At 35.6% G+C, this 22,283-nt stretch overlaps 2 protein-coding genes across 3 annotated transcripts in view; one reads left to right on the plus strand and one right to left on the minus strand.

The window, feature by feature from the left end:
* The first annotated feature begins 1,201 nt into the window (after window positions 1-1,201).
* LOC110113110 (serine carboxypeptidase II-2) lies at window positions 1,202-12,270 on the plus strand. The gene is made up of 9 exons (XM_020845540.2): window positions 1,202-1,334; window positions 1,688-1,783; window positions 1,872-1,964; window positions 2,100-2,185; window positions 2,283-2,549; window positions 2,714-2,844; window positions 9,219-9,314; window positions 9,708-9,813; window positions 11,769-12,270. The coding sequence occupies exons 1-9, from the start codon at window positions 1,202-1,204 to the stop codon at window positions 11,928-11,930; spliced, it is 1,170 nt and encodes a 389-aa protein (XP_020701199.1). The 3' UTR covers window positions 11,931-12,270.
* Window positions 12,271-13,757: 1,487 nt separating this feature from the next.
* Window positions 13,758-22,283, minus strand: part of LOC110113111 (protein RRC1) — a 52,901-nt gene continuing 44,375 nt past the window's right edge. For both annotated transcript variants that reach the window (XM_020845541.2, XM_028697555.1), the window contains 8 exons: window positions 19,550-19,771; window positions 17,507-17,565; window positions 17,038-17,122; window positions 16,750-16,887; window positions 16,319-16,543; window positions 15,419-16,227; window positions 15,125-15,297; window positions 13,758-14,350 (listed from right to left, as the gene is read on the minus strand). In XM_020845541.2, the coding sequence (XP_020701200.1) occupies window positions 14,085-14,350; window positions 15,125-15,297; window positions 15,419-16,227; window positions 16,319-16,543; window positions 16,750-16,887; window positions 17,038-17,122; window positions 17,507-17,565; window positions 19,550-19,771 (1,977 nt within the window). In that variant the 3' untranslated portion in view covers window positions 13,758-14,084. The remainder of the gene's footprint in view (window positions 14,351-15,124; window positions 15,298-15,418; window positions 16,228-16,318; window positions 16,544-16,749; window positions 16,888-17,037; window positions 17,123-17,506; window positions 17,566-19,549; window positions 19,772-22,283) is intronic.

A 22,283-nucleotide genomic window follows, 5' to 3' on the forward strand; every position in this document is an offset into this window, starting at 1 on the left:
GTCTCGGTTCTATTGTTCAAAGTGATGGTGAAATAGATGGTGATATTGTTAGTGGTATTCAACTTGGATGGTTGAAGTGGAGGTTGCATTGGGCCTATTGTGTGATATAAAAGTACCCCTCAAACTTAAGAAAAAAATTTATAAGATGGTGGTGAGACCTACAACGCTTTATGATGCAGAATATTGACCATTAAAAGAGAAGCATAAAATTAAGTCAAGTGCTGCAGAGATGAGCATGCTCAGGTGGATGAGTGGTTTTACTCTTAAGGGACAGAATGCGAAACGTGTATATATGTGAAAAATGTTAGAGTAGCTCTAGTGATAAATAAAATTAAAAAGAGTCGCCTTAGATGGGTTGGTCACACAAAATGTCAGTCTTCCAATAACCCGGTTAGGAGACTAGATGTATTTGATTTGGCCTATTAAGAAAGGTTGAGATAGATCTAAAAAGACTTAGTTAAAAAATATTAGAAATGACTTTTTTACTAGTTATGAATGAGAATTTGACTATTAATAGGACACAATGGAGAAAAATGATTCATATTGTTGACCCCACTAGTGGGATAAAGGCTTGATTTTGTTGTTGTTGTAATATTTTACTAGTATTAATTATTATAATTAAACTTGCCATAAATAATAAACACATAATTGGCCAATTATCAATAACTAATAATTTACTTATGTTAAATAGGTTTTAATTAGGATTTTATTAAGCACACTGAAGTTATAATTCTATTAAGGGTAATTAATAATGGGATAATTAATTACTAATAATAATAATCAACTAATTATGATTAATTGGAATTTTGATTAAGATAATTATTTAAAGCTTGTATAATTAAAACATTAATTGATCTTTACTATGAATATATATATAATGAAAATATTAATTAACCAAGTAAGTTATTATTAAGTAATGATTATTATGGAACATTTAATTAACTAATATCAAAGAATATGAAATAAGGATTATTGATTCTTAGTTAGAAATTAAATAGACTTAACTATAATAATAACGTATTTCTATTTTTGTCTGTCAATAATATTTTCTTATTCTTGTTTCAGCTTATAGCAAATAAGTGAATCATCCGAACATATTTTTTTGGTTATTGAAAACAAAAGTTAAACGACAATAAAACAATTCAAATATCACTGGCATGCCATGTGAGGTTATTGTCTGTGCATGAGGTTATAAATTATAATGGATGAAACATTTGTTCTTTTAGGTCCGGGATGCTCCTCAATTGCTTACGGACTGGCAGAGGAGTTGGGGCCTTTTCATGTCACTGCAGATGGAAAGGGGATTTATTTGAATCCGTATTCATGGAATCAAGGTAAGAAAGAGAAGTTCTCAATTTTTATTTTGTTTATTATTTTGATTTTTACATTCCTAGAAAGATAAAGCAAGAGGATTCAATCTTGTTTGGAGGGTCAAGTGCTTAACTAATTTAAAACAATGCAACTTTTGGTTAGTATATTCTTTAAAACAGAAAAGCCCAAAATTTGTTATTCAATGAATTTTTCCATGAATCGTCGTTAAATTAATAATCCTTTCTTTGCTGCTCTTACTTCCTTTACAAATGCCAGTCATATTTTCTTTTCAGTATAAGTGTATCAAATATACAATTTTGTATGATTTCATTTACCATATTGACTCAAAATCAGTGGATTTTATACCATCCTGCAGTGGCCAACATTCTGTTCCTTGATTCCCCAGTTGGTGTTGGCTTTTCATATTCTAATAATTCAGATGATGTGTGGAACAATGGAGATGCAAGTACAGGTAGCACTTTAAGTTCTAATTTTATTTTACATTCTCCATTTGAACAAGTTTCACTTATTTTCTGTCATATGGATCTAATTTTCTGCAGCTAAGGATTCCCTGGAATTTCTTAAGAAATGGTTTAAGCAGTTTCCTCAATATGAGGGGCGTGATTTTTATTTAACTGGAGAAAGCTATGCAGGTAAACCAATATTTAAATCCTTATGCTCCTCATATGGACTTTCAATATGTTTAAACGATCACTTCTTTAGTGAATTTTGGTTATTCATAACTAATCAAGCTCAACATTCAATGGTCAATGTAATTCTTGTCGTAGGACATTATGTTCCTCAGTTGGCCCAAGCCATTGTGAGGTATCATCAATTGACAGTAGAGACATCAATTAATCTAAAAGGGTATATGGTATGAATTTAAGAGCATCTGTTGTTCAGAGTAGTTCCCTTCCATTCTAATTACAAAAAGATAGCATATTGAAGCTTTAATCGACGGTGAAAAACAGGTTGGAAATGCTGTAACTGATGATTTCTATGATCATTTTGGGGTTTTCCAATTTATGTGGGCTGCTGGTTTGATATCAGATCAAACATTCAAGCTATTAAACAATTTATGTGACCATGATTCCTTTGTGCATACATCGGAAGAATGTGAACGTATTCTTGATGTTGCTTCAGATGAGCTTGGTAATATTGATCCCTATAGCATCTTCACTCCTTCCTGCACCGGTAGCGGTACCTTTTCGAGGAACAAGCTGCTGAAAAGAATGAGAGTAAGTATCAGCATTTTAGCTGCTCTGGAATTTGAGGGCTTGGCCTTATTAGACTTTTGTTAAAGTGACAGAAAATTTGGTTGTGTGAATTTAGCTTTGTTATTTAGTATTTCTGATAGAAGCATAGTTAATTACCTTTCAACTTGTAATCTATTTTCGTGCAGATTGGGAAGATGTCTGAAAAGTATGATCCATGCACCGAGAAACACTCAAGGGTTTATTTTAACTTGCCGGAAGTTCAAAAAGCAATTCATGTTGATCCATCTTTTGCTCCATCGAAGTGGGATACTTGCAAGTAAGAATTCATACTCTGCTGCGAGTAACTGCTAACTTTATTTGATGGAACTGTTTTCAGCTGTAATATGCGTTGCATTGTCCATCATATGTGAAGGGAAAGCTTTGGTTTCCAATTTTTAGGCCACCTTATTCGTTCAATTCAATCGTTTATGTTCATCTGCATATAGTCTTTCTTTTAGCTAAATTCGCAGTGCCATTTCTGTTTTCAGCATTTATTATTTAAATACGGAGAAATTCTTTTGCAGTTGTTACTCCAAGGGCTGCGTAATACTGCATACTCTTTAATATTATTCAACGTTTTTTTTTCTAATTAGCATGGATTCTAAAATATTTTCTAGTTTCATAGACTGGACTCATAAGTCAAGATTTTCTTCCATTTTCATGCAAAATCAAGTTTAAGACAAGTTGGACGATGACTGTGATGGTGATAAAATTTTGAACTGAAAGTTGATGTTTTTATGGCTTAGTGAAGACCTTAAACATTACCATTACCTATCCTATTCAAATTATCTAGTTTGGATCTATTGTATCTTTCTATTAAATTGATATTTTGTTGTTGAGCTCCAGAAGGAAGCTTTTCTTTTTTGAGTTGAGACTTAAATAGAGTTGAAGTTAGAAACAATGACTTCCGTAAATCCATCATCATTTGGTTAGTGGTAGTTAGATATCAATATTGATTCTTCACAAACTGTTGACTCGTAATTGTATACAAAAGAAAAAAAAAATAATAACATACCTGTCCGGCGCCGAATTCAGCACGACGTCGTTTATTTTCCCATGATCTACGCATAAGGCTCGCACGACGACATCAAATCTCTCACGATCTCTCTGGCAGTCGTAAAAAGAGCCGAAGGAAGGGATTCGATTCACTCTGACTCGCTCGCACAAGCTCTCCTCTCTCGATCTTTCCCTCTCTGACTCTGCTCGTCCGACGACTTTCCTTTCGATCGGAACAGAAGTTACGACATTTCGATCGGAAGCTACAACGGGAACTCGCTAGCTGTGCAGGTAACCTTTTCCCTTACGTGGCTTCTCCCGCCTCTCCGTGGCTGAACGACTTCGCTCCTCCGACATTCCTTCCTGTGCGAATCGGAAGTTACGTCATTAGGATCGAAAGCAACGACCGGAGCTCGCTTCTCCTCCGGCTCCATTATTGCTGTTCGATTTCACTCCATTCGACGACTTTCCCTTCCTGTCGGGATCGGAATATTGATCGGAACCAACAACGGGGAGCTCGCTTGCAGTGAAGATAACTTTCTCCCTTGCGTCGCTTCTCCGCATCCTCCCTAGCCGTTCGACTTTGCTCCCTTGGACGACTTCCCTTCCTCTCGGATCGGAAGTTACTACCTTTTGATCGGAAGCAAGCAGAAGAGCTCGCTGGAAGTGAAGGTAACTTTCTCCCTGCTCGCGCGCTTCTCCGGCCGAAATCCCGTAAATCTGCCGAACGAGGGATTTAGTAAATACCGGATTAAGCCGTAAATCCTTAATCCGGGATTTAACCATCGCCGGGATTTAACGCACGCACCGAAATCGTTGGCTGGATTTAGCCTGAATCCGGCCAAATCCCGCAAATCTGTCGAATTACAGAGAGAGGGGAGGGAGAGATGTAATTAGTGTTAATTAATCTTTTTAAATTATAAATATTTTTAATTAATTATATTTATTATTATTAATTATATTTGATTTTAAATAAATGATTATAATTAATTTTTAATTAATTATAATTATTTTTAATTAAAGTTAATGAAAAGAATACTGTGATTTGGGAAAGATGGAGTTTGAGTTCAACTATATTTGATGCTGTCTTATTATTAGGATATTTTGATTTCACTTCATATATTGTGCATTTTTATGTTTTATATATTATTTACTCATTAGTATATACAAAATTTATCATTTTATGTTTACGTAATTTTTTGATTTTGAGGCTTATGCCTCAAAAAGCCTTGAGGCTTACGCCTCGCCTCACGAACGAAAAATGCCTTAATACCCGATTAGGCAATTTTAAACATTGATTTAGAGAGAAAGTTGGAGGGAGAGTGTGGAAGAAAGAGAGGAAAAGAGAGATGGAGAGAGGGTTAGAGAGGGAGAGAGAAAATGTCCTCTTTCGATTTTAATGAGAGAAAGAGGGAGATAGAGGGAAGGAGAAAGAGATGAAGATATGGAGACAGCGAGTGGGTCGGAGGCTAGGGCGGTTATCTATGGTTTTCTAAAGCTGGGAGATTGTTGTTGGTTTGGGGTCGAAGTTGGGAGGTTTCCGACACCTTATGGCTAATCAAAGGTAGACGAAGGTTGGGAGTAGTCAGTGGTGGCTAAGGCGGTAGGTGGTCAGTTAAGGAAGGAGATGAGAGAGAGGCGATTAGGGTGTGGTCAGTGTCGGTTTTTGTGATGCATGAATAGAGGGGCTTGCCGGTTGGAGCAGTTGGTACCTAATGGTGTGAGGCTAGGAAGGAAGCCAAGTGTTTTGAGATGGGTTTTGTTACGGGTTTGAGAGGATGAGGGGTGTGTACTACTTGGAAGAGGGAGCGGGACTTTGGGGAATAAAAATAAGTATTTTAAAATTAAATCATATGTATGATAAGCCATCAAAAGACTTGAAGTCCAATTTCGAGGTCGATTTGCTCCCCCGAAGCTCTTGGTCGTTGAATCTTATCCGACTTAGTGGACTAGAGAGAGAAAATGCCCTCCTAACCTCCCTTCGTGGTGAGGGGGCATCGGAAGGCTGCCGAAATTTTAAATAATCAAAGGACCCCACGTAGTTATAATTGTGATTTAATGATATACAATAGCTCTTTAAAATACTCAAATTTAAATCGTATATTTCATCAATCAAAACTAACTAGTACATGTTAAATATCATTATGAGGGTGATATTTTTACTACCTTGAACCTATTGAAAAAGAGAATGTATCTTTCTCACTCACTAACTTCTAAACTTGTGAGGAGAGCATTGTTTTTGTAGGTGTATTTTTCTCATACAAAATACTTGTACAAAACACAAGTTAGTTTGAATGGCAGGACGAGGCACTTGAAGTGCTTGAAAAGGCTGAGAAATTCATACAAGTAAAAGACTAGAATGATATATCACCTCAGCCTAGAAAATGCTAAAGTAGAGAAAGTTGAATGTAAAAGTAAAAGACTAGAATAATATATCACCTCAGCCTAGAAAATGCTAAAGTAGAGAAAGTTGAATGTAACACTCCATTGTGCCAAACAACTGCAGCTATCACTGGTCCCTAGTTAGAAAATTTGTAGAATTGTGATTACATTAAAAATGGCGGTTCTGGCGAAACAAATTCTATATAAGGACTAGAAATTGGATAAATTAAAGATATTGGAATTAACAGTAAGTCTATTAATGATCTCTTCCAAATATGTTACATTATAGATGACATATTGCAAGTATGATGAATACCCTACAAGCATAAATAAGGAGGCTGCAATGAGAATGACACACTATCTATAGGCAAGAGTAATAAGCACGTGATAAATGCAAGCATTTAAGGGCAGTGACAAAAGATTTGAAATGAATGTAATAGTCTCACCTAACGATGATGTTGGAAAGTATACGCTGATTGTAATCCACCTGCATACGACAATAAATGACTTCTAACATCCGCTAATAGCCTACAAACTAATCCAACAAAGCTTGCATAACATGATAGTTCGCCTATAAGATGTAATGAGTAACCCATAGCACTACACTACAAGCCGCTTGCTGGCAATGTTGGAGAATTTGTGCTTAATATAGTCTACCTACACGTGCTAGTTAGTGACTTTTGAATGATTGCCATTTGTCAACGAAAGTTGCATTACCTGCACCAAGTAGTAAATGGCTCGTAGCGCAACACCAGGTCATCACGCCAAATAAGTCAATTTACTTACAAACGATAGATGGACTCCTGGTGCATCGTGCAACGCATTTGCGGCAGGAGTATACTCTTATAGGTTGAATCAGGGGAAAATGATAATATGCAGAAGAAAAAATAAGCTCAAATGCACTGCCAATGTATGATAAATGAAATCTTACACATTGCCGAACCACGATAGCCGTATTGAATATAAATCTCAACCGAAGGGGAATCTGTCTTTCAAAATACTCGTGAACACCACAACAAAATACATAAATTTAAAGTGAATTCAACTTCTTTTAAACCCCGATGATGGCCGTGTTGAATATAAATCTCAACCGGAGGGGTTAAATCTCAAAACCAGTAAAAGCCTAAAGCCTTAAAATGAAAATTTAATCATTAAAAACTTAAAAATTAAAATACATCCCCCTTCTGCAACTGTTTGTCGGGTTTGGTAAATCAAAAATTAACCTCAGCTCACAAAAACTGAATGTCATGTTGGATGTATAATTAAGATTCATCCTCAAATAGTCGCTTGTCAGTAGAGACATGTCACGTACCCTTTGATCTTATAGTTTTACCGCAAAACGATACCATTATATTACAATCACGGCCAGAGCCCATATGCTCCCTAATGGTGTCAAACCCTTAAGTAATGAATCATAGGATATATTCAATAGGCATAAAGCCCTCTATCAGCTCAGGTGGATTCAGATATATCCCCTTAGACAAACGCAGTCCTAGATCTACAAGATATCCTTGGATGAAGCAACTCACGCTTGCCGATAAAGTACCTTCTATCAGGTTGGGTCGACTACCTCCTCTGACTAAGTAGACTAGGGACCATGACAACCCAGGACAACGGAACCGTGGGATCTTGATCAGGCTCACCTTCATTCCCCCCATCACCTATTTTAAGTTTATGTTGATAAGGTTTAAATCAGAAAATCAAATTCAAACATCTAAACTTGTCATTATACATTTAGTACTCAGAACTTATCCCACGATTAGCCTTAATCAAAAGGTCTCTCTCTTTATCTAGAGGGGTAATTAACTATAGGAGCTTGTTCCTATAAGAAATTAAAATTCAGATTATAAAGTCCTCACAAAATGAGGGTGAAATCTCTGGGTAGTATCTTATCTATAAACCCAATCTGCCTTCTGAAAATTTACCCCAGAACTTAAACTCGTTAAAACTCTCCATGCCTACGCATCACTTAAGCAAACACAAAAAATAAAGAGACGACGCAGAGAGGCCAGAGCGAGAAATTTTTTTGAGCCCACAACTTAGAGTTACTGGTGACCCTGATGGAGGATCTAGAGGTGATGTTAGAACCACTGGAGTTGAAATGGGTGTCATAGGGAGAGGGAGGGATTAAGTACTAATCAAATGGAAGCACCTACCCGTCTATGACACCACTTGGGAACCGTTCGAGAGGGTGAAGTATCAGTTTTCATCCTTACGCCTTGAGGACAAGGTGGGTCTTTGGGAGGGGGGAGGTATTGTTAGACCGAACATTAGACCGGCCTATTTCTACACAAGGCGGAATAGAGTTCCGCCTCCCTGTGTTTTTGCCCAACACGTGGGGACCTACTGCTATGATTAAGAGGGATTTAGGAGGTAAATTTGAAAGTATGGCTATTTAGTGATTACCTTTTGGGTTAGGGCATCGAGCATTTTGTTGAATATTGGGTTGTTCTTTGTTGTATTAGACTCTAGCGGAGTCTAAAGAGTTTGAAGAGACGAATCTTCCTCTCTGATTGAAGATCCATTGTATCTCGTGTGTTTCTACCTAGTATTATCAATTTAATTGTGTTCCCACTTTGTTTCCTTCAAATTATTCCAATTTCTATTTTCGCGCCTTGCTGAAATTCAAGATCAGCAAAAGATAATTTGGAGATTGACTAGTGTTTCCTAACAGAATACAACATTGTAAACGCAGATAACAATCCATTAAACCAAATGATGCAAAGAGCAAACTCTCATTCTAAAAAATATGCTGTAAATGAAATTTTCTGCAGTGTTTTTGGTTTTATTGATTATTTGAAATATACGATATCATTGATAATTGTCTCAACAAGTTTCATTTATCCAGAACACTAAACGCAATCCAATGCAATATCATCCTTTTTTTTTTGGTTGGGTTCCACCAACTCCTCACTAGTCATAATTTTTTGCAAAATGGTGTCCTGTAATCATGTTCTTGGGTGATGAGTTCCAGACTAGGATTAGTTGATGACATTCTAAACATTTTCCTTATGATATTAAGTGGCATAACAGTTCAATTTTGTTTTGTGGCATGTTGCAACAATTCTTTAGCGCACATATGCCATTAGTGGATATAGAATTCGAAATCACTATTAGGCATCAATGAAGAGAAGAATATGCAACTATCCTTTTACCTTCTTTTATCCCTTTTTTGATAAAATTTTTCCTTGCTTGATTTTTATTACTAATTTTGCTAAGTGATTATTAAAAATCTCAGGAATTTTTTTTCTGGATTGTTTTCTCTTGTTGCAGTGACATTATTAATGAAAACTGGAAGGATTCCAATAATTCTATCCTGCCAATATATAAGGAACTTATAGATTATGGACTTCAAATTTGGATGTTCAGGTGATTCCCAAACTTCTTGCTTGCCATCAATGATGACTTCATCAGAAAAATAAATTGTCTAGCTAGTTCCTTTGGCTTTCTATGAAGAACAGTTGAGCTTCTTCTGCATGCTAAAATGCTATTATGAATGTGGCCTTACGACATAGGAATTACTAACGATTGGTCATGATGCGACTAAAACACCAATTATCATATATTATCATTCATTTCTTACAATCATGGGAAATGAAGATTTGAAGAAAAAAAAAGTGCATTCTCTCTATTCTGTCTTAATTTTTTAATTTTTTTGTGTTTATACCTTTCCTTTGTTTAGATGTAATAGTCAGATTGATTTTTTTATGAATGGGAATCCTATTTTTCCTGTAACAATAATGCAAGCTTTGTTTGATCCAGCGGAGATACAGATTCAGTAATTCCAGTAACATCCACCAGGTATAGTGTGGATGCACTCAAGCTTCCAACTGTCGTTCCCTGGCATGCTTGGTACGATGATGGCCAGGTTTGTTTTACAAATTCTTCTAAATTAGTTATTATCATTTTTTTCACAAAAATTGTTAACCCCTACATCAATATATGCGCAAACAAATGCAAAATCAACGAATTAAGTGACACGCTCATCGACGTGGCATGTCACTAGAAGAGTAAAATGACCTTGGATTGACAAATAGACTGTGTCATTGCGATCAGAGTATCGAATTAGCCTAAGAGAGCCCCTCGTAGACAAATCAAGTGAAAATAGTCGAAGTGGATGATCGACATGCGAAATTAACACGTGACGTCTGAGGATGCTGTGTGGGTCAAACAACAAACTTAAGTTTAAGCCCGATCCTTCTATATGAGCAAATAGGAGTCGATACGACTTGAACTATCTAACAAATATACAATCATGACGTCGACTGAAATATTTATTTTAATATATTCATATTAGACTTTCAAGGTCTATAACAAAAAAAAAATATTAATAAAGGCATAAAGTTAACAACGAACCCGATCCTCTGTTAGCAAGTAGACAACGTCGACAAGGTTCAATTGATAAAAAATAAAATAGCCAATAAATACTCGGATGACGGCCGTGTTGAATGTAAATCTCAACCGGAGGGGACCCCAAATATTTAAAAATACCTCCCAAATTCCTAAATACCCATAAAAATTTAAAATTCCAAAAATACTAAAGCCTAAAAATTTTAAATAAAATAAATCATCAAACTCCTAAAGTGAAATCCATCCACCCTCCGCAATAATTTGCTGAGGTGGACAAATCTGGAAATTACTTCACTCACAAAGAGTTAATGTCTGGTCGAGAATATCACTAAGATTCATTCTCAAACAGTCTCTTATCAACAATGATGTGGAACGTGTCCTCTAGCCGATAGTTTCACCTCCAAATTGCATCACAGGTAAACAATTATGAGCGGAATCCTCTGAACCGAGTGGCTTTGCCACCAAATGGCACCACTAAATTATTGTCATGGTCAGAGCCCACATATTAATATGATATAATCGATAGGGCATAAAGCCCTCTATTAGCTAAGATGGATTCAGACTTGTCCCCTTAAACAAATATTCACTCCAGATCTACAAGGTACTCTTAGATGAAGCAACCCATGGTTGCCGACAATGATCCTTCTATCAGGTTGGGTCGACTACCTCCTCCGACTAAGTAGATCAGGGACCACGATGGCCCGGGACGACGGAACCATGGGATCTTGATCGGGTTCATCATCATTCCCCCACCATCTGCTTTAAGTGCAAGATGATAAAATTTCTCATTTTAAATATTAAACTTTCAAATACCAAATCATGTTGCTACTATACGCTAGATATTATGTATCTATGGAACTATGTACCTATTCGATGAGCAGCCTTAATTAAAAGTTCTCTCTCGTTATCGAGAGGGGTAATTAACTATAGGGGCTTGCGCCTATAGGAAACTTAAACTCAGATCATAAAGTCCTCACAAAATGAGAGTAAAATCTCTGGGTAATGTCTTATTCGAAACCCAATATGCCTTCTAAAAATTTACCTGCTAACTAAAATGCTAAAACTCTCCTCGATGACCCAGGAGGAAAAGAAAGGGGTCCACAGAGAGCCTGGGGCACGAATTTTCGGAGCTCGCAAAAAAAATTTAGGGGTGAATAATCAAAATATTTTTGCATTAGCATTTGGATCACATCATTTTCTAAATAATCAAGTTTTCAAAGTTTGATTTGTATTTTTCTTGCCACCATAGCTTTTAGAAATGCTACAATCCACATCAAGACTGGAAATAGACTTCCTCATTTGTGGATCTTTAACCATTCATCTTTTATAGTCAATCCTTCACAAGTTTGTGCATTGTAAATTGGTTCTGAGGTGTATATTAGTCAAATGATAGTCATCCCATTTCAATTTTACACCAACTATACAAATTAGGATGCCAATATTGAGAAGAAATTTCTAATTTCTCTGAAACAGGTTGGTGGATGGACCCAAATATACAAAGGACTAACTCTAGTAACAGTAAGGGGAGCTGGTCATGAGGTTCCCCTCCATAAGCCAAAACAAGCTCTTTTACTGATTAAGCAATTCCTTTCAGGCAGTCCAATGCCAACTTTATCTGAGCATGCATCCTTTTAGTTCATGCATTTTATATTACATTTCAGCAAATTTGATGCTTAAAAAATGCTGAACTTTTTGTGATATTTTCTGAAGAATTCTTAGATTTTGTTTGAAACAGCTTTCTTAATTCTTTCAAAAACAGTTTTTTAGTACTAAAAAACTATTTTAAACAATAAGAAAGCCATTCCAAACGAAACTGATGATTTGAAAGAAAATTTTCCTGATCAATATGTAAGCTATGATCAATATGTAAGCTATGTCATGCACATTATTCTATCAGGCTTAAGTACAGATTGCAAGAACTAATAATATGGGGAATTTTATTTTGTTTAACAGATCAAATAAAAATGTTTGTGCATTTTCTGATATAAATTATATTAAGATGAGCTTAATATCATGAATGTTAATTAATTGTGTTAGTGAGGGTGGGTCATGTGCTCTATCTGCCTTAGCTCTATATTGTTTTAAATGCTTGCTTTTGGCTTCATTTTGGGATGAGAAGCAGTAAGAAAGAGAGCTGTTTGGAAGCTAGATTTTATTTGAAACAGTTTTGTTTCTGCTTTTTTAGTAATAAAAAAGTAGTCATTTAAAATAATATTTTTCCAAAAAAAATGTATTTTTCTTACCAGATTTTATTTTAGAAAAACTTTTTGAGAAAATAAATAAAATTTATAATTGAGAAAATTCTCTTTTGATATATAAATAAAAAGCATTAGTTACATCAGACTAAAACCTTATATTTATTTTCGAAACACTAGCTAGATCAACATTTATATTAAAACTTGATTCAACTGGACATTACAAACATTGGCCCCCGTTAGGGTTTTTTTTTTTGTTTTTTTTCTATTTTTTAGATGGCATAGGTTTGAGGATTGTATTTAGTGGGTGTGAATTTGATGTTCTTTGGATTGATTTAGGGTCTGTGGGGAACAAAATATAGTTTTTTTATTGTGAATATAAGGTAGAGAATAATTTTTTTTAAAATTGTTATTAAAATTAATTTCTTAGTAAAAATTTTGTTGTAAGTAATGAAAAAATAACGGCAAAAAAATGTTATAATTGTACTAAAAAAATAAAACAATAAAAAAATCATTTCATAAAAAGCCTTAAATTAAATTTAAAATGTGTAACATCAAAGTTCCATTTTCTAAAGTACTTTTTTATAAAAAAAAATGTACCAAATAAAATCTTAATCAAATTTATTATTATTATTAATTTATTATTATTATTATTATTTATCCACAATAATTGTATCAACTCATTTGCCAAATAAAAATACAAATTCAGCCGCTTTTAAGAATGCAACATACTCATCAATCTGATTGACATGTGATATTTTGTGTAATTCATAACATCTTTTCATATGGCATTGCATTTACTTACTGATTTATCTATTAAGCCTTCAAAGCATCATAACACGAGTTATTATTAGGTGCAAACACCGCACCCAGAGATATGTCCATATTATTGGATGCACTGCATAAGCTCTACTTACACTATGTGTATATTCTACTTACACTCTGCGTATTTATTGATACACAGTAAATAACCAGCAAATCCGCACAATTAAATATTTGTTGTTTATTTACTGCAATACACAGTGTATACTCAATAAATACGCATAACGTAGGCAGAACTTAAACATAAATTAAGCAGTATTCAAACGCATCTCTAAGCGCGGTGTCCGCACCTAATAATTACTCTCAACGCAGACAGTCACAGATACCTAAATTTTCAGAACACTTAGACTGGACTAGAAATATAAAGGAGTTCGCAAACTTGTAGAATACTTCGGAAGGTTTCTTAACACAACATCATTTGGATAAGAAAATGAGAAGGCTGCCATTTGCAGGAAGAGAAGATCAAAATTCCAGCTCTACTCTTACCTTGTAAAATTTTTGAATCAATTGCATCAGTTGTAAGATGACAGGCATTGTTATGGATACAAGGTGCGGATAACTGTATATATTCCAATAAAATTTCACATAATTTGACAGAATTCCTAAGAAAACAAAGCCACTCGCTCGTTCATCTTTTCTTAAATAGCCTGGAAAGCTCCTCTTTTTTACCTGATCAAAACCCAGCATATAGGATTTTCAAGTAGTTCTATGGAAAACAATCCAACATCTGAAATCGCCATAAAATTTGAGGATGGGACTGCTCAGAATTGATTCATTTTGCCTTTCTTCGACGATCTCTGCTCCGATCACTGTCATGGTCATCCTTCTCTCTGCTTCCACTCTTCTCTCTCTCCCTCTTACTTTCAGTGTCATGAAACCTGTCTCTCTCTCTGTGCCGGTCGCGATCTCTATCGGCCTCATCCCTTTCCCTGGAAGAAAGCTTCTTTGAAGGACTTCGGCTGTGGCTCTTGCTCCGCTGGCGCTTCCTTGAAGAATCAGAGGCATCATCTCGTTTCTCCTTCCTCCCCGATGTTTTATCTACAATTTAAGATTTCATTGATTAGTAAAAGCAATGAGAAAATTATCAGATTTCAGCTTGATATCAACATAAAGCTCTGCAAGGCCGAAATTCATATGGCCAACCATCTCGAATTATTCAAAATAAAGTATTCTAAGAGCTTCATGAATTTGAGAAGGGATTGATCGTAAGCTGTTTTAAGGTTAAACAGATTGGTTGGTGAATAAGATATGCTGCTCTAAGCTGAGATAAGTTGAGAAAGTTGTTTGGCTGTATTTCAGCTTTAAGCCATGCTCTCTTACTTGCATATGAACATGTATTAATTTATCAGTAGGATGTAACTATTATGAGCATTATGAAGGATTAATTTTTATGGATTAAATCTTCATAAAAATTTCAGCAACATCTCCACATAAAATATAATTAGTACATATAAACAGTTCAATAAAATGAATCAGTGCATCATTACAGACAGTTTACATGGTAAATATCTTACAAGCAGCAACAGTACCATCCATGATCAAGTCAACTTTTACCAGATAAAAAAACTACATAAAATTTTAAACGAACCAGACAAACCAAAAAAAAAATGTCCCCGCTTAAAAAGCATTAGTAATAAATTAAGGTTTCCCTAATTTTGCCTCTTATCATAAGTTCGATCTAATATAAGTTTAAGATCAAAGCAGTTAAAAAGCACGCATACAGCACAACAATAATGTAGTAGATGATGATCAATCCAAAGTTCATGTGAAAATATCATAACACATAACAAGACTAGTAGAATTATGACTTACGAGATAACTGCTTGTTGCTACTCTCTGATGAACCTAATAAGCCGTATTCAGATTGAAGCTTTCTACGATAACTTGCAACCTTTCTTTCAATGTCCTCCAAGCTTTTTATGCCTCTTTCTTCAAGAGATTCACGATACTCGATTACAGCAACCTCTAAACGACGTAGTTTCTGCCTGAGGAAGCCAAAAAAATAAAAATTAAGGACTCTTTCAATAAAATACTTCACAATCCAAAAAAAAGTTTCTCACTCGTGTTCCTTAATTTGTGAAGTCAAAGATTAAAAATAATTATCACCTGTGTTCCTCACTCGTGCCTGCATCAGGGTGAGCAAAAATGTCAGACTCAGTAGTCACCTCAGCATCATCTGTCCTTCCAATACCCCCAACATTTTCACTTCCAGATGAAGAATAACCCAAGCCTAAACCAAGAGAACTTTTCTTGTCTTCCTCACTGCTGGCATCATCATCACGGCTCCATTTGGAATCAGGCAAAATACGATCAGACTTTCTTGAATAAGCTCTTGCCTCAGGCCGGGTAGAATGATGAGTTGAATCTGAAAAACCTTCTTCATTTTCCCCAATATTTTCTTCACCATTTCGATTCCATTTAGAAGAGCTTAGTGTTTCTTTGACAATGTCAATGTCTCTACTCTGAGCATTATTCGCATGCCAGCCATCATCATCCCTTGAAAATCTACTGGACCGGTTTTGTCCATATCTTACTTCATCATCTCGTTCAGAGCCTCCCTGCTTTTCAGCTTCTTCCAGATAGAGTAATCTAGCAACCATCATATCCCTACCACCAACAAGAGAGACACCATTATGCCTACAGCGCCTTTCAAGTTCAGCAAGAGGAAGAGCCAAGAGCTCCTTCATGGCTGCACCTTTTCCCATTGCTAATGCAGCATCTTGGTTAAGTTTTCCTCCTGATTGATCTTCAGTGCTAGTTTTATTTTCAATTTCAGGAACATCACCACAAATTGAATGAAAAGGTATTACACCAGAGTTCCCTGATCGAAGAAAGGTAACTCGGAGCCCGTTCACATATGCATCTGAAAAGAGAAACCAATCTGCCCAAACTTGAAGGACCTTCAAAACTCGTTCCTATAATGATTTAAATAATAGTGATATGTTAAAAATTTTCAGAAATAAACACAGATAATCACATAAAAAAAAAACCCAATAGCAACATTACCTTAAGGGCTTCAGCTGTGATTCTTCCTGTAACACTACGATATAAGTCATTGAAGCTTTCCATTATATCAGGTAAGTTAGTTTCAAACTTCGTGCGATATGCAGAAGCATTTTTCACGGGAGCGCTGCTGTTATGAAGGATGTCTGATACTAGCATAAGCCTGGCTACTTTTGTAGGTATCGGTGTTTCCTTGAGCGTTAATGATTCCGCAAGAACTTCAACAACCTGCATAAAATAAACAAACAAAAAGGGTAGGTGAAGATTCAATAATTCCTCCAACATCAGGGAGCTCTTAGTGAGAAAAAGATCAAAACATTAGACACTTGCAGAAGCAGTGTTTGGACTTTCTAACCTAAGTTATAAAATCATACCTAGAATTTCAAATTTCATAAAAGCTTGCATCCATGGAAAAGAAACAAAAAGCTAATTACCTCCCCTGCTGCATCTGCATTATCCAAAGCAAAACCCATGGCCTCTTTTATCTGACTCCTTTCCAAGGTTAATGCCCTCAACATATCCTCAAATTCATCTCGCTGTGGATCTGTCAAAGACCGTTCTACTTCCACACGCTAGATGGGCGCGGGATGTTTATCAGTATATTTCCCATTACAGAGTCACATTATATGAGAAACTACTTGCATCAATTCTTCCTATGCAGAAGTATGGTATATGCAGCCCATGGAATATGTTGAGAAGTTGAGATTGAGAAGACATCTTACCCTGCTTCTACCTGCAGCATATGTGGAAGAAGTTTCTTTCACATGCTCAGGGCTTTGTGCGGTTGGCAAGGGGGGAGGGACCCACCTGCATGACAATGAAAGGAATTATATTTATATATTTTTTATCATCAGCTAAACCATTTGTAGTAAATTAAGTTCGTGAAACCAAGGAAAGATCTGTATTATATGGTTTGAATGTTAAAGGGCAGCATCATCATAATCAACCGTAGGCATTTAGCCTTTCCGAAGTATTTGGGTTAGCTTTTTATGAACCCTCATTCTCCATTCATTGTATTTAAGTATTGCTTGAGATGTTATAGCTCTCCGTTTATTCTTGATTAAGGGGTTACATAAAAGTCTACATAAATGGGTGCCTCCTCGTGCAGATCGCTTATTTTAGGGAAAAAATTTATGTCAATGGTAAATCATTCTTCGGGTAACTTGTACCAGTGAATCACATATACTTCACCTGCCACTTCCAGTAATCATTATAAAAGGTTCTGTACGCCACCGCTGTAAGGTGTCACCCTGCATTCCACATAAGAAAAAAACAATAAGACCACCATAGAGACTGGAAAGTATACTTTTTTGGAAATGAAAGCTTGATACATAATGACAATTTCTATGCAGAGCAGTGAAGCACCGACACTACAATATAATGCAGTGTCCGACATACTTTTGACACATTAAACATGCCATCTACATGTCAAACTTAAAAAAAATGAAAATATATATATATATATATATATATATATCAATGTGCGTGCCCTAGAATGACTAAGTTCAAATACTTAAATCCCTAATGGTTCATGCCATCATGTCTTAAAACTCTCACAAGCAGATGCCATAGGCCTGTAACTCAGCTATCACCTCTTCTATTTTGTTGGGGAGCAAGTATATTTTTTCATTTAATTTTTATGCCACTTAATGCTCATGAAAGATAAAAAAATATATTTTATTTATTTTTTTCATCCTTAAATAATGTGGTTTTTTTACAATCCTATTATGTCAGAATGTATGACACATTTTATATTTTATTTAAATTGCATAATAATATACAAAAAAATTTCATTTCAAAATATATGAAGTATAACGTCATGTCAAAATCATATTAATATCACATATTTTCATAAATAGACGTATCATGTGTCTGTGTCATATCTTGTCCGTATCGGTGCATCATAAATGTAATACACATCATGAAATGGCTTTTGGAATATACACATGAAAGCTTACGAACTTAAAATCTGTAATTAACAAATCATCCTTTAGCACGACAACCATTTTAATGGTTTGCTCCATATGCTTGACTATATGCATCGTCTTTTTAGGAGTATTTTTCCTTGACATTTCATGTTTTAAAATTCCGCTTTAGCTAGATATTTATGCATTTATGATCCATAAAGATATTTGCAATGATTTAATGGGTTTTCCAAGAAAGCTTGCAATGGCATACAATATTGAGCATACAAAAATTGAATCTTCAATTAAAGCCTGAAGGTCCGGACTGAAAAATTGGAGCATGTAAATGTGCCAACCTTCACTGAAAACAAAATTTTGTTTAAAGTTTAAATGCCCTATGGCCAAAGTGAACAGCAAAGTGCTTTATTTTTCAAGAGCAACGAAACTGATTTAGTGAAACAACTTGATGGGTTACAGCACAGTTCAGCCAAGACGTGATGATTTGATGGGTTTCTGAAGAAAGCATGCAGATAATATTGAGCATTAGAGAAGCGGATCTTTTATCACAGCCTGAAAGTTTAGACCAAAAAATTGAACCATATAGATGTGCCAACAAAATGTAGCCTAAAGTTTATACGCCCTATGGATAAAATGAAGCGCAAAGAGCTTTATTTTAAGATCATTGAAGCTTCCATGTTTTTGTCCATCAAAGAGCAACCCTAATAGATGCATAGTACCTATTACAGACTGCTGACATAACAACAGCGAGACATTTCTATAGCATAGCAATTAAATAAATACAATCTAAAAAGATTTATAGCATATCACCAACCATAACCTACGCTAGAACAAATTAAGGGACTAAATACAAAATAAAAAAGGAAAACGTATTGTCAAGAAGCAACTTAAATATAAATGAGTGAATGAATAAAAGAAACATAGAACAACAGATATAAACTGGGTACCAAAAAAAACTACAAAATTAGGAGTAGCTCAGCACAATTGAGCTGTTTGTAAAAATATTGAAATAACATGATCAAGAATGTAAGGAAAAAATAAAACAGAGAAATGAACAAATCTTCAAAAAAAATTTGGGAAGGAATTTTAAGTTTTTCTTTATATGTGTATATTTATTAATGTGCTGATAGGAGACTAAGATCTGGATTCAACAAACAACACTGTCTTCACTAAACTAGGCCTGTCGCTCTCAAACTTTACCAAGTTCGGTGATCAGCAATGCTAAACAAAAGATTAGGTGTGGATAAATGTAAACATATGGTCTAAAAGCTATGAAAAAAAAGCCTAATTAAATACAATACAGTTATCATACCTGGGCAAAAGAGTAGAGTCTCCATACATAGTAACTGTGTTCTTTTGACCCAAGTTCAAATAAGAAGTTGAACAGCTTATTTCCACGACCCCTTTCCATTATTGCTTGTTCAAAAGCACATCCTCCATCAAGAACATGCAATGCCATTGTGTCAACCACATGACGCAGATGTTTATCTTCGGGAGGAACAACCAATATATCAGGAACATTTGGGGTGAGAACCTGCAGCAAAAATTCATCATCAACAAGCATATTTGTGTTTATTCCATGAAACCTTTTGGAATACTTTTTCAACGATCATTTCTATTTGGAGCTACATTTGATGTTATTTCTAGTTTATCAATTTTTTTTTAATAAATTCTCTTCAGGCTCATGTCAGCAAATTCTTTTACTAATAAAGTTCCCTCTTTAGCAACCGTTCTTTTCACAGTTCAAAAATCAACAACTACGCTCATCTGCTCTCAGGTGGTTGACAAATATTATATATATATATATATAAACCAAGTAGTAGTTGAATAATCAAAAAGAAAAATATTCAAGCAAAAAAAGGTTTACCCATACGTTCAAGTGGTGCCAGTTTAACAAATGGTAACTCTAATTCAAGGGAAGGGAGACATTTAAACCCCTCCGTAAAACCAATGCCAAGACCATCATTGGGGAAAGTGATGTGAAACTACGAGGAGTTACTTTGAAAATTAAAAGAACAATTGAATAAAATTTTGCTCACGACAAATTATTGCTTAAATTTAAAAGAGAGTAAGAATTTAAAGAAATCAACTTGCTTAGGCCAAAGAAGTGCTTTTGATGCAAACCGTACAATCCAATCAAAATTCTTAATAAATAGTAAATATTACATGTTCGTAACAAAATCCATCTTTTAACAAAGAGAGGTTCACCTTGAGTACCACCTCACTCATGCACTCCTTGGGTTTAGCGGCGGAAGGCGAGTCCAATGAAGAATGATAGTACCACTAGGAAGATGGCGCCGAAGATCTTTGTTGATGGAGAAGTAGCCTCGGACGAAGAAGGGGTGGATCTTCCAATGAGAAGCCAAGGCGTCTTGAGTTTTTGGAGATCGATCGTTTCCGCTAAGCATTAGAGGATGCGCTTGACGTATCTTCCAAAGTTTCGTCGTACTCCCAATCAGGATCATAGAAGGGGGGAGAGAAGGATGTCGATCTCCCCACAATCGTTGTAAGCAAAGCCGTGATCAACTTCGAGATCGGCCATGCATCATAAGCATGAGAAGGAGAGAACACAAGAAAGAAGAAGAACGAGAGAGACGGCGGTGGGGAGGGAGGCCGACGGCTTGAAGGGGTGGAAAGGGGCTAGGGTTTGAAAGAACTTAGGTTAAGTAAGGTGGAGGTGTTCTAATCTCCAAAATCTGAAAATAATTTCAGGTTTTGAGTAAAATTGGAGGGAATTAATTTGAAATTTGGATTTCAAATTAATTGCAATTAAGGGCCTTGAATGAGCATTAATTGGGGGGCGGGGGGCAAGCATGGGGTCGGCGGCATGGAGAGAGAGGGAGAGGGGTTTTATGCCAAACCTGAAATTAATTTCAGGATTTAAGTAGATTTGGAGGGAAATTAATTTGAAATTTGATTTCAAATTAATTATAACAATTGCATTAATTGGGGATTAATGGGAAAACCATACATGTGGCCAGCGGCATGTAGGTGGGAGAGGGAGAGAGGTGAAGATTTCAAAGCTTCTTTATTTAGCTTTCAAAAAAAAAAAAAGAAAAGGAAAATTAAATCTGATTCAATTTAAAATTAAATTGAATGAGATTTAAAACTTTCCAAATATGGCTTTGACAAATTAGAAAAGAATTTGAAATTTCAAATTTTGAATTGAGGAGTCCAATTCCTAAATCAAGGGAGATTATTTAGGTAGGTGATGATGATGACATTAACCATCATTAATGGTGGATGGCCACTAGGGCCGGCGACATGGTGGTGGGGTTTGGGAGAATTCGGTTGGGGAAGGATGAGGTGAAACCGGTGGTGGAGCTTGAGGAGGGATTGGATAGTGGAGGTTAAGCACTTGGTGGTGGAGGAGTAGGAAGGAATGACGGATGGAGTGGGGAAAGGAGATGAAGGAGAATACAAAGAAGATAAACGAGTCGTGGACTCTTCCAACGATTGGTGGGCCTTGCACTTGCTCCTCTTGAGCTCACTCTCCCTTCTCTCTAGCTCTCATGCAAGAAAAGAAGTAGAAGCAAATAAAATTTCATTGATCATTCATAAAAAAAAAAAATACAACATATGAGACCACTATATATAGGTCTCTACTCATGAAAAGAACAAGTACAAGATTGCTCTATGGGCTACAATAACAAAACAACTCCCCAAAGGGTAAAAACGGAAAACGACAAATAACTAAATAACATATCATGAAAACTGAATCAAAAGTAGAGGCGCTGAATCGTGGCCGTAGATCTGCAATTCCTTCGTCGATACACATGTCGATAGCGTTTGTCGATGTCCTCATCAGAAAAGAGGCATTTAAACCCCTCCATAAACCCAATACCAATACCATCATTGGCTAGTTCATTGCATATTTAGCGAGTTAGGTAGTTCTAAATTTAGTTAGCAGACTAACAGCACAAAGTTAAAATCAATACATGATTTTCAAATAATTGCAATGTTAAAATTATATTACTTTACTAAATCTCCCAAAACAACCAACAACAACAACATCAAGCCTTTGTCCCACTATGTGGGGTTGGCTA

Source organism: Dendrobium catenatum, unplaced genomic scaffold, assembly GCF_001605985.2.
Source record: "Dendrobium catenatum unplaced genomic scaffold, ASM160598v2 fragScaff_scaffold_972, whole genome shotgun sequence".
Lineage (NCBI taxonomy): Eukaryota > Viridiplantae > Streptophyta > Magnoliopsida > Asparagales > Orchidaceae > Dendrobium > Dendrobium catenatum.

What these genes read in the sequence shown, in the direction of transcription:
- LOC110113110 (XM_020845540.2), top strand. Translation starts at nt 1,202, where the DNA reads ATGGATGAAACATTTGTTCTTTTAGGTCCGGGATGCTCCTCAATTGCT. An exon ending in TTAATCTAAAAGGGTATATG is followed by an intron (nt 2,186 to 2,282) that starts GTATGAATTTAA and finishes GGTGAAAAACAG; the next exon opens with GTTGGAAATGCTGTAACTGA. An exon ending in AGCTGCTGAAAAGAATGAGA is followed by an intron (nt 2,550 to 2,713) that starts GTAAGTATCAGC and finishes ATTTTCGTGCAG; the next exon opens with ATTGGGAAGATGTCTGAAAA.